General features: G+C 39.6%; 1 protein-coding gene across 2 annotated transcripts in view; it reads left to right on the plus strand.

Annotated features, from left to right (window-relative positions):
- ttm50 (tiny tim 50) overlaps positions 1-13,337 on the plus strand; it is a 124,732-nt gene that overhangs the window by 33,269 nt on the left and 78,126 nt on the right. For both annotated transcript variants that reach the window (XM_067149510.2, XM_067149518.2), the window contains exon 3: positions 8,447-8,559. In XM_067149510.2, coding sequence (XP_067005611.2) covers positions 8,447-8,559 — 113 coding nt within the window. The remainder of the gene's footprint in view (positions 1-8,446; positions 8,560-13,337) is intronic.

Genomic DNA, 13,337 nt, shown 5'->3' on the forward strand with positions numbered 1-13,337 from the left:
GAGGTAAGTCACCCCAGTGGCATTGGTCAGTTTCGTCACGTTAGGTTCTCGCTGGGAGATAATCCGTGGATCCCATTCACTGTAAACTTGGACATGCCGACTTTCTCCAATTTGCGAACAGATGTTAGAGGGTAGCACGTGCCTGGGGTGACAAAGTCTGACCAGGTTTCAATTACAGCAACTTCATTCAGAGGGTTTCATAACTATGTCTACTACCGAATGCAATTTTAAGATTGAATGCCTTACATCGTTAACTTCTCCATTTGCTGTCTCTTTCTTTCTAGAGTGGAATAGATGGCGAGACTACACCAGCACCACACGTAGTCAAGCAACGGAACTAATACGGTTGCACGGAACGTTTGAGCTTCTGACAGATGAAATCGTTAATATTTGACTTGAAACTACCATAAATCTTACTTCAGACAGCTCTTAGCGTTATCATAATGCATGCAATGAATGCCTTGCATTCAAGGAGAATATGCCCCTGCCACCACGTATATCTTGCACCCCATTTTTAACATTTGAAATTGCAGGGAAAAAATACCCACACATAACTCTCATTAATTTCCGACTTTGTCATGAAGACATACCATACATTCACGAAATAAAGTTTGGGTATACCGTGAACGTGTCTACATGCAGGATTGAACTAATTGCTGTTATGGTACTTTGTACGTGACCACACTCAGCCATTCCTCTTACTGTTCCATCTTTGTCAACATGCTTATCGCTACCTGTCCGGCAGAGCTGATCGCATGAACTGGGAGTGTTTCCCTGCCCAGGCAGTCAAGTGATCATGGCATTGGGTATCGTCCATTTGTTGTATTGTCGACAGGTACCAGTATTCTGTCTTCACGTTTCATTGTTGTTTCTCAGTTAGCGCGATCTTTAAATTATGAAGAAACGTGGGAGTTATATGGCTGAAGAAGATGGTAACAGAGCTGCCGGTCTAGAATTCGTGTGAGTTCAATGTTCGCTACTGGCGTAAACAGAAAGCTGTGCTAGAAACCACCAACCGAACATGTAAGGCATTCAGAGGTAAGTTTCCTGAGCTGGAAGACGAGTTGCTTCATTACGTTACAGAGTTGCAAAATGATGGCTTTAGTATCTCGCACGCACGAGGTGCTACATTTCAAAGTGTGCGAACTAGCGATTAAAGGAGGAATCAGCTGTTCGGATCAGAAAGTGAGGCAGTGTTGGATGTGTATATTTGTGACACAAAAGAAGGGATTGTGTCTGCAAAGGTGAACATCTCTCTGTCAGAGAATGCCAAGCGATTTCATCGACAAAATCATAGATTTTCATCACCATGTGATAGCAGTGCAGAAGAAAAACAATTACCTCTTATCTCAAATTGGCAATGCAGATCAAACCCCGATAAACTTCAACATGCCTTGCAACACCACCATCAACAAGAAAGAATCTAGCATGCTTATACATACAGCTGGGTGTGAAAAACAGTGTTGCATTGTCATGCTAGCAATAACTGTAGACGGAAGAAAATTGCCTCTGTACGTTATTTTCAAAAGAAAAACAGTGCCTAAAGCGAAGTTCCCCAAAGTCATTCATGTATGGGTTCAAGAGAAAGGATGGATGGATACAGTTCTTGTCCAGGATAGGGTCCATACGGTATCGGAAGCACGGCCAGGGACACTGCTTCGATGCCCAGCATTGCTAGTGTAGGACAGTTTCCGCAGACACTTTGTGGAAGACACGAAGAAACGTCTTCAGGAAATGAAAACTGATCTCGTAATTCCTGGTGGACTCACACATTGTCTACAGCCCTTAGGTGTTTCCGTCAACAAGCCCTTTAAGGACAACATGCGTAAATTGTATGCCAAATGGATGGCAGAAGGGGAGCATGAGCTGACGCCAGCAGGCAAAATAGAGAGGCTGTCGATTGAACTCGTGTGTGATTGGGTTATGCGGGCATGGGTTATGGTGTCGACAGATGTTATTGTGAAGTGTTTCTTGAAGACGGGCTTCACAAATGCGTTGGATGGAAGTCAGAATGATGCGGTATGGGATGGTGTCTAGAATAATGCATGGGAGAATAGCTCGGAGATTGAAGGCAGTGACAATGAATAGGGTAAGTATGCCAGTTGACTTGTTTCAATAGCCAAATGCAAAGTTTTACATTTTTTTTGGGAATACAATCTTTTGCACACAAATCCCTGCATAACTTATACTAGGAAAGTTTTGCAGTGTGAGTGAATGTTTTAAACTTTTTCAGAATAATTTCCTCCACACTCAATACACTTCTTCATACGTCGAAACCAGTCACTGAACCAACTCTGCCACTTTTCTTCGGTTACATTTTCACACTCATGATCTCGTGCTGCCAGAAGCTCCTCCGCCGCCCTTTCGGCTTCATCTTCACATCTGGGAAGAGTGCGAAGTTGTATGGGGCAAGATCAGGACTGTATGGAGGATGATCAAGCACACTCAACCCTGATCTAGAAAGAAAATCCATTGTTTAGCACGATGTGTTGGAGCATTGTCGTGATGCAAGAGCCAAATGTTGAGCTGTGACCTTGGACGGAGCTGCTTGAGAGCCTGGATGACCTGAGGCCGACAAGTCTCACTGTACCATTTCACAGTAACTGTTCTTTGTGTTTCTAGCACAACCCGAGTCAGGATGCCCCGTTTCTAGTGAAGAATACTGCAATCATTCTTTTCTTCACTGACCTTGACTTTCGCACAGTCACAGGAGTACAGTCATCTTCAGACAGCCACACCTTCTTCTGGGATTTTGTTGGGACATCGTAATAATAAAGCCAAGCTTGGTCACCTGTAACGATGCTATTGACGTTACGCGAAGTCCCATTTTGAAACTGGTTTAGCATTTTTTGGCATCATTTCACTCGATGTGCCCTTTGTTCCTCTGAAAGTGAATGGGGCACCCAAAGGGAACAAACCTTTCTAACATGGAGGTGGTCGTGTAGAATTGAATGAATAGCGGTGCGGGGATGTGGAGAGTCTCTTCTACCTGCCGATATGTCAACTGCCTCTCTTACTGCAACATTTTCCTCACAGCTTCAATGTTTTCCTCAGTCACTGATTCAGACGATTGCCTAGAACGAGGATCGTCTTCATCCCCAAAATTTCCCCTCTGGAACTCTTTGTACCAGCGGAAAATTGTTGTCCGATGTTGACAGTCTTTCCCCAGCACAGGAGTCATTTCCTGCAGGCACTGGTCAACGGTTAATCCATGAGCAAAATTGTAGCAGATAATTGCGCAATATTCACCTTTAGACCACACTAAAATCTTAACTTGCTTTCAGTCTCACTGCTTGGTAACAACTGGTGTGAAGGTCGCGCCTTGCCGTCTTCTAGACCGGTTTTCACCCCTCTTTTCAAACCTCACCATAACAGGGGTATACAGCCAACCGTTTTTGCGTATTGCAAAACTTTCCTAGTGCCCTTTGTACCAAACACCGAAAATGTTCACACTTATTTTTGGTCAAAAAAGTGTGAGTTATATGCGAGCAAATATGGTAGATTCCTGCCTGGCTGGCTTGGGTTTGATTCCTGACTCTTCACTTTCAGCTGTTACTTACCGTCTACTTGTATAGGGCGTGATTAAGAAGTTTCCGTTTGAGGGCGTTGCTGCAGCGGACATGCAACGTAGCGCAGTTGTGTCGTGCTGAGATGCGTGTGTTAAATGCGGCCTCGTAAATTATGGTGACGTTATTAACAAATGTGTCCAAGCGGGATCAACGTGCTGTTATTCTGTTCTTGGTAGCCGAAGGACAAACACCGTTGGACATCCATCAGAGAATGAAGACTGTGTATGGGGCAGCACATCTGTTGAAAATAACCGTTGTGAAATGGTGCACCAAGTTCCATGTGGGTCGCGTTTCGGCATAAGACGCCGGTTGATCTGGGAGGCCAGTCTCGTCCATTATGGACAACAACTGGTGGGAGACCTTGAGCACCTGCCCTATAGTCGTGATCTCTCCCCATGCGATTGATACTCCTTTTAGTCCCTCAAAAAGGCTTTAAGGGTCAACGCTTCCTGTTGGACGAGGATGTGCAGCGGGTGGTTATGGACTTCTTCACACAACAGGATATGATGTTTTACCACACGGGGTTCTTCAACCTGGTGCATCGGTGGGATGAATGCCTCAGTGTTCACGGCGATTTTGCCTGATTGGCATCCTGATTCAGGGCAGTACAGCCGTTGAACGGAAACTTTTGATTGACCTTTATATTTTTTTCTGCTCATTTCATGGTTGAATGCTATGTTAACCTAAATCATGTGATTATAATAACTTATGCATATTTGCAGGGGTTAATTAATTAATTAATTTTGGCGTTGCACATGAAATAAAATGTTACCAGGCGAGTTGTGTGTGCGGTTAGGGGTGCGCAACTGTGAGCTTGCATCTGGGAGATAGTGGTTTCGACTCCCACTGTCAGCAGCCCCGAAGATGGTTTTTCATGGTTTCCCATTTTCACACCAGGCATATGCTCTGGCGGCACCTTAATTAAGGCCACGGCCGCTTCCTTTCAACTCCTAGGCCTTTCCTATCCCATCGTCGCCATAAGACCTATCTTGTGTCAGTGCGACGTAAAGCCACTAGCAAAAATGAAATAAAAAATAAAATGTTGAAAGTACACAACACAACAGGATAATAAAAAAAACTGTTAGAATTTAAAGGTTAATTGCTTAATTCACTGAAGTGCAGATAGAACAGGCAAAAAAAAAAGGCATTTATATCTCCATGGTACAAACGTTGAGGGCATTCGGTCACTATGTGCTGGATAGTGTGTTGAGCCGCACCACAACTGCATGCCGGTGATTGCTTATGTTTCTTAACCTTTCTTTAATTAACCTTACATAAAATTCTTTCCTCATACGTCGTCATATTTATCATAATTTCTCAACTACTTTATCCAAGATAATATTATTCCTTAATCTCACATACCTTACCTCATATTTTCATCATATCTTTACATCGTCGCACATGCAAATATTATTTAATCAATTCATTGTAACGCACAACTCATTTAACTTCTCAACTCAGTAAAATTCATATTTCATGGATCAACAACTAACATATTCCTAGCAAACATTACCATATTTACCCTATATTGACTTACATTTGGCAATAAGTTGCCGATATTTATGACCTCGGTAACCTCTAACGATATAAACCTATATCGTACTTCATATTAATCAAAACTCACTATCTTTGGTATTGCTTGTTGAGAATAAACTGAAATATTCTTAGCATAACACTTCATTGACATATGCATCTCTTCCTACACTAGGATGTGTTTAAATATTTCGGAAGACTACCTATAACCATCCTTAAACCATCACTATTAATTCACTCGTGTTGAAATTACATAATTAAAACACTTCACGAAGATATAACGACCTATTCCTTATAAACATTACAATCAACAACTCACTACAAGACAAAAAACATGATTAATTTTTAAAATAATTCCTGAAACTTATCTTATTTTGCGTGTGCTTGTGGGCTGGGATAGTTGTTGCTACATCCTTCCTCGGGAACGTTCCTCTCGGGACTTCGGTTCAGTCATCTACGAGTCTCGGCAGTTGAACTCGTATTCACGGGTATAGTCGGCTGGATTCCATCAGATGTCAAACCCATCTTTGATCATCATGACGTTCTCGGGCACATGTATGAAAAACATATCCAAAGACAATGTTAATATCATCTTCTCTCAGTTGGAAAGCCTTCTTGTACTATTACTGTGTTTTGTAAGGTAAAATATGACGTCAAATGATATGCTACAGAAGTTTCTATGATGTTAATGGTAGCTTAGGATTGTCGCTAATTTATCGATAATTCGCTCTAAATATTAGCATTTTCTTAAAGTGTTTCCTAAAGAAACTTTCGTTATTCTTCAGTGCAGTCACAGTATACATTCAATTGTATTTTAATCTCCTTCTATATATTTTGCTGTAAATGTCGTATATTTGAGATGCACAGCTATAGGATTACGTAATATGTTTAGTTTTTTCGATACATTTGGTATTCTTCCTTTAAAATACGTTATTTTCTTCACGAAATTCGCCTCTCGAACTTCACCGTGGCTTATTTCAATACAGTGTTTGATTGTTCTCTCTGTTGACTTTAACAATTTGAAATTAGTACATTTATTTTGGTCACGGCCACTTTGATTCCACTTGCTCGTATCATTTAACTTGTGTTTTCTGCCATTTGATATACGAAAACGTTAGCGTTATTCACGGCAAATGATGGCTTCAACATTCCGTATTAAATAATATGGGCAGTGAAATGGTACACTACTAACTCAATGAAAGACACTAGATGGTTTAAATTTTTTTATCTCAAATTAGAAATTTATAGTTAGAAAATGGAAAACTAATAATTTAGAAAACACTAGCAACAAATATACAACATGAAGGGGTTTTAAAAGGACTACCACGGAAATGGTTTCATCATACGTGAAAGCATGCCATGAAGTGGCTAAGACATATTTTACAAATTAAGTTTAACATAAGGCAACATGCCTAACCGCAAAACCTGAAGTTTAATATAAGACTCTCTGACATGATGGGCTAATCCCAGTCAAGGAAACAAGCAAACAAGAAACATAAAAAGATAAAAATTACTGATAATACAAAGGTTACAAGAAACAACTGAGGAGAAAAAAAAAAAGAAAAAAACCTAGGATGCGAGACTGTCCTGTGGAATTCCTATATTAAAACATTGAAATAAGAAAACATATCCTATTGAACCAGCCAATGCTTCCTGTGGAGCAAGTGATACATGAGAACTCGATTGTCCCACACCAGACCCACCAAGAGAATGGCACTCACTAAAGTGAGCGTCCAAGCAGAAATCCAGCTTGTGCGAGGCAGACTTACAGCTCAGGATAAATTAGTGACCAACAATATGCAGAATTCAGCGTGGACAGGTTGATATTAAGATGGAATTTTCCACTCCTAAGGGTAAATTCGAAAAGTAGCTTCTTCCTGCTACCGGAGAGTCTGATGGAAAGATAGCACATGCATCACCAGGAGTTTCATAAGTATTCTTCCCAAAATTATTGCAGACTTACAGAAATGTTACACTTGACTTAGCATTCATTGGGACTCATTTCAGAACATCGTAAGAAGCTATGGCATTCCAGATTCATCAACATCTTCAACAGCCTGTATCATAACAGGGGCTGTTGTGTAAGAGGCAATAGTGGGACAGTGAACGTCGTCATCAGTACAAGTGTCAGAAGGGCTTCTTTTATCATCTTTTCTGTTTCTCCTCCACGTCAATCTTTTAATGTGGAATCGCTGAATGGGCCAAGTGCTGGAATCTCCTAGAATGACCGGTGAGCTCACTGACCTCAATTTTGCAGACACCATTGCATTACTGGTCTCTACAAGACATGACTAACAGCTTAGACTCTGAGACTGGAAAAGTTCCTCCACGCATTAGTTGATGAGACAAAAGCCATGTTGATCGGCAATCTTGCTACTATAATGCCGATAACTGTTGGGTGGTAATCGAACAAGTGAAAAAATTCGCTTATCTTGGTAGCATCTTATCACAAGGTGACAGTGTACATGTAAATGTCAGCAAAGCCTCAGCAATCTATCAGCACTTGGACCCATCAAGTCCGCTTCAACGATCGATAAAGAGACAAAACTCAAACTTTATATAACTCTCGTCATGCCAACAGTGATCTGTATCAGGAAAACATGGGAAAATTACGGCACAGACAGGCTGGAAATGCAGCATGTTCCAGCTATGTTGTTCACACAGAATTTTAGGTGTTACTTGGTGCAACCGAGTCACCAATGACGACATTTTGCGATGGAGTGGGTCCAAGAAATTACAAGATATTGTGGCAGAACGTTGAGTGCGTCTGGCTGGTAATATGCTTAGCTTACCAGGCAGCCAATACTTAGAAGGGTGCTGTACGATGGGAGCCTCAGGGGGCAGATGGAAATAGTGCAGACCACACCAAACATGGCATCAGATGTTCGAAGAAGACCTGCGAACAGTTAACATCTGATAGGATGTTATCAAGAACACTGCTTTGAACAGGACTCGTAGGCAAGAGCTTACTGTTCTGTTGCTTTGCATAGAAGGAACCAATGAAGATGATGATATATGGACTAATCAAATATTTTTGGTGTTGCGTATATATTCATAAGTATGCGGAGCAGCATTACTCTTACTTTTGTTTCTATTTGCCCATTTCTTGCCATACATTCTTGGCTCTGTTGTATGTCTGTCTGGTTTTCACTTTTTTGATGATGAGATGTAAAACTAGGTAGATTACTTATTTGAAAAATGAATAGCAATGGCCCAAAAAAAACCATATGTATGAAGATAAATCTAATTTCAAAAGATCATAATAAATTCCTATTCTTCTGTGGGAATAACTGTTTTGGCAATACTTTTTTCTAACTGTTTATTCTGATTTTCTTGTTTTCCAGGCTCGCCAAGAAGGGATGAATTTGGAAATATTATGGAAGATCAGTTCAGCCATAAACCATTGGTTCAGCAGTATTTTTCGCGAATGCTGAATGAGTTGGATTATTACAAGAGGGTAAATTTTCTCATTAGCGTTGTGTACTATCACTTGCATGTTACGTTGATACCATGAATAGCTAAGGTTGTATAGAGAGCTTTGAAAACTATAAGAATACAAGGCTTTCATGGAACAAAAGACCTTAAAATATTTGTAATAAGAATGTTATGTGCTTTATGTCCCACTAACTACTTTACGGTATTTCAGAGATGCCGAAGTGCCGGAATTTAGTCCTGCAGGAGTTATTTACATACCAGTAAATCTCCCAACACGAGGCTGGCATAAAAAAAAACTCCTGTGGGACTAAATTCCGGGACCTCGCTGTCCCTGAAAAACCGTAAAGTAACCGTTGGCGGAGCTGCAGAGGATCAAACCAGCCTTCGGGCTGAATACCCAACATACAACATACATTATTATTATTATTATTATTATTATTATTATTATTATTATTATTATTAATATATGCCTTTGCTGGCGAGATGTAGTGTTTACAGTCCACTATGTCTTCTGGTATGGGTTATATCATATTTGTTACTTTCATTGACCTGTCTCAGTGTCATTCTTGGCTCTGACAATGTGAAAGTGACTGAGGTATGAGTGATGCTAGTAATGCCATTGCTTATGCAGCCAGTTCCTGTTATGAATGGTGTGAAAATATTGCTCATAGGGTCAGTTGGTGCATGTATTTCAGTGGGCTTGGCAAACTGATATGTAATAGCAACGGCTGGCTTGGTGAGGAAAGCAACGGGAAACTACCTCACTCCTCATTTCCTTAGTACGCCTCTTCAGTGACGCCTAGGCTATTTGTGATAGCTGTTGGCGGAGCTGCAGAGGATCAAACCAGCCTTCGGGCTGAATACCCAACATACAACATACATTATTATTATTATTATTATTATTATTATTATTATTATTATTATTATCATTATTATTATTATAATAATAAGTAATAGTATTCTCCCTGTAATTTTCCAGATTCAGAATGGCTTTATAAATAAATGATGGTATTTGTTTTGTAGCATATTTAACACGTTCACTACCAGCTCCTCAGTGGGTGATTTAAACCTCAGCCCAGCCTTTTAAAATCCCTTCATCCCTATAGTGCACTATTTTATACATGGAATGTCACTGTACAAAAACAATCCCAGGTTCAATATTGAAAATTTGAACATACCTTAAGGATGATTACTAGTAGTGCTTGAGGTTATGGTACTGGATTTGACATTTTTGTGGATGGAGAGGCACACCACACTTTCCACAGAACCACCTGGTTTCACACCGGACGTTACTTTTCGCGCTCACTCTTCACTGTCTAGTTGGGAAATTATCCTACTTCATGCCTAAGAATTTATGAAGTACATGCTCTTTTATTTTCCCATCAAGTCGAAATGGTGAATTATTAGCCGGAGTTCGCTTAGGGGGCTGCACCGGTGGACTTCACATAGATGCTGATGAACCTACTGAAGACTGAGATGGGACCGGCGACACAGAAATATTCGCGGGTTATGATGGTTCTTCATGTTCACTGTCTTGAAAGAAGTTTCTATATATTGTCTGCATGAATGTCAGGAGGGTTATTTTTTAATTACTGGATTTTTAGAAAAGCCTGAATGCATTAAAAAATGTACACTGCAAAATGTAGAAAAACCTTTTTTCCACCACTTCACTGTTTTTTTCATGAATTAATACATTGCCACATACTGGCTGTATCCATTCCGTGCATAAACTGATTATAATCAATAATGCTTTCAGGTTTCATTTTTATTTTTCTGAACATGTTCAGAACTTCAACCATTTCTGTGGAATGTACAGTTGAAACCATGGTAACTACTTTTTGTCTCTCCATGAACATAGCTGTACTTCATCGTCCATATTGAAAGTTATTTCCCCTGTTTTCAACTTCTATCTTTCACTGAATTCCTTACAAAGTCCCCTATTCTGCCTTATTGTCCCATATAGAGCCGTTTCTTGTTCATGCAGTTCCTTGGCTAAGCCTACACTGTTGCAAAAATTGTCCATGAACACTGTATACCCCTAGTCAAGGTAGGGATCTGATAAGTCAAATATAGTGTCTCTGATGTTCATGCCACTTGCACCATAGACTTTCAACTTACATATGTACCCTGCAGGGGAATCACACACCATCCTTACCACAATCCCATACTTGGTCTGCACTAATAATTTGTTCCGCATAAAGGTTTGTCTGTTGGCATATATATTAGGAAGTAGTCATTTACAAATAAATTGACGAAAGATATAATTTTGTTGCTATTTTCGATGTCAACATTCAGTCCTACCCGGCCAGTGAAATTGATTGCAGGCGGGCAATAAGACGGATGTGTATCGGTTATATGAATGTGCTGGATTTCACTTTGCCCAGAGTCTGGTATGATATCATCATCGGAGTTGTTATCGCTATCGCTGAAATCAGGAATGATTTCATCACCAGAATCACCGTTCAGTAGTATGCATACCTGCCAACTTTCTCGATTTAGGCGGGGGACTCCCAATTTTCGACAGTTTTTCCCGCCTCCCGATTATTATTTCTCCCGATTTTAGCTTATTTTTTGGTGAACTTCAGTCATATGTTTTCAAATCCCACCATTTCAGCTTGTTTACACGAGTGGCCGGAAGTCCTTTGCTCATTGGGCGCTTTCAAATGAAATATCTACATTTATTAATGCGAGAAATGTGCGCGAATGTGCGATGTTTATTGAAACCTGTATATCGCGACGCGTATATCGATCATCAATCTCTCGTTCTCACGTACTATGTTCGTGTTCGTTCACATCAGTCTAGTCGATTCTAGAGATAAGTCGCTATATATGGAGTCTTTTTTAGTAATTTAGTGATAGAATTTCAATGATAACGACTAGTGACTTTTCTAGAGATTTTAGGAGCCATTTGGAGACAATTCTGGCTAATTTTAATTTAGGCCTATCTCAGTATAAAGTAAGAGTGTCTATACATTGCTCAGAATGTATAATGAATGATATCTGTACCGGTCGTGACCACAGTAACAAAGAATGCACGTTTTAATTTTCTGTAATGTCTGTATATATGTATGTACGTATGCACGTACGCGCATCACGAGACAACGGCTGAAGAGAATTTAACAAAAATCGGTACACAAAGTCGGGGAATAAGTTGCTACATCTGGGCCATAAATAATTGTGTTTACGCTGAGTGAAATGGTAGTTTAGGGGAAGGCCTAAAATTTAATTCTCACATATTTATATTATTATTGGCCCTATCGATAAATACTACATAATTAAAGTTATATATTATTAAATTTGCTAAAATTTATGTCTTACACATTTTTACCGTACCGGCTATGATAACAGATATATTCAAGAATTTGGATTTTTGTTGCAGTCCATATCAGCGCTGAGGTACGAGAAAATGGGTGAACAGAATTTAATGAAAATCGGTATGTAAAGTCGGGGAATAAGGAACTGAAGTCTAAGCTATAAATAATTTTGTTCACCCTGTTCAAAATGGTAGTTTAGGGGAAGGTGCCAAAATTTAATTTTTAATCACCTATCTAATTGGTCGTATCAAGAGTTGTCGAGAGTACGATTTCTGATTATTTATGTCTTATTCAGTTTTATCATACCGACTGTACTAATATTGTGAAGATGATTATAAGAATGAGAAAAAAGTCATGAAGGAACGATTGCTTGATTGATAATCCAAGAGAGAGTCATAAAAGAAAGGACGACTTACTTTACATTAGATGCTCTAATATCATTTAGTCGGAAGGAAACTAAATGTGAAGGCCTGCAATATAGACAGCTCATAAAATTTATCAACAATAACATTACATTGACCCTTGTTTGTTGTGATGTGCTTTGTGTATTCTTCTGCAATTTATCTCCGATAGATGGGATTACTGCTGCCAGTAGCGGCGATTGGGACGTAGAAGTGTGGGGGCAAAAAAATATACAGACAACAAAAAGTAGTCGGGTTGAGGGATATAGCGGGCGGGGAGGTTATACACATCAAAACAACAAAAAGCTACAACATGGTAAGTTTTGATGCTCTTCAAGTGAAATTCGACAGAGAGGTAAAGGTTGAGAGTTTACTAACCTAAGTGCTGCAATAATAGTTTTTTGAGATTTTGATTCAATACTATACAATAAAACTTTCACCAAAGAAGCAATATTACACACATATTACAATTAAATAGAAGTACAGCGTGATTATAAATTAAAAAATCATTTCGTATTTGACTACACTCCAAGAAACTAACAGACTATTAAAGAGACTGCCAGACTGACGAATGCACGCGGCAAGCAGGTGAATCATACCTGTGTCCATGACCTTTGCAAAAAATATAACCCTGTTATCTTTCCCCATAGCATTTGTGAAGTCTGCACTACTTGCTATGGCGCTATACAAATCGGTTAGCCGCGATGAATGACATTTTGTGCGTATTTTCAATAATAAATTTATTAATTTTAAAAAATTTGCACAAATTGTTTTTTAATAATTCCTATAATTCCTAGTTTCAGCTGGCTAAAATGGAATAAAAATGTAATGATTTCTCTACAAAGTGGGTGGGGGTGGGGGGGCGGCTGCCCTTGCCTCCCTTAGTCCCCGCTACTGACTGCTGCGTACCTAGTATAACAGCCTGCCTGAATATTGGCGGGAAGTATATGGGGAGTTGGATCTCTTCTCTTCTTTAGCATGCCATTTTTCTGGTTCATAAATTTTCTGATACTATTGGTATGTAACACACTGGATCATCATAGTTATCCAGCTATACAATCCCTACTCTGAGGCAGTGATTGTAA

The sequence above is a fragment of the Anabrus simplex genome, chromosome 1, assembly GCF_040414725.1.
Source record: "Anabrus simplex isolate iqAnaSimp1 chromosome 1, ASM4041472v1, whole genome shotgun sequence".
Classification (NCBI taxonomy): Eukaryota; Metazoa; Arthropoda; class Insecta; order Orthoptera; family Tettigoniidae; genus Anabrus; species Anabrus simplex.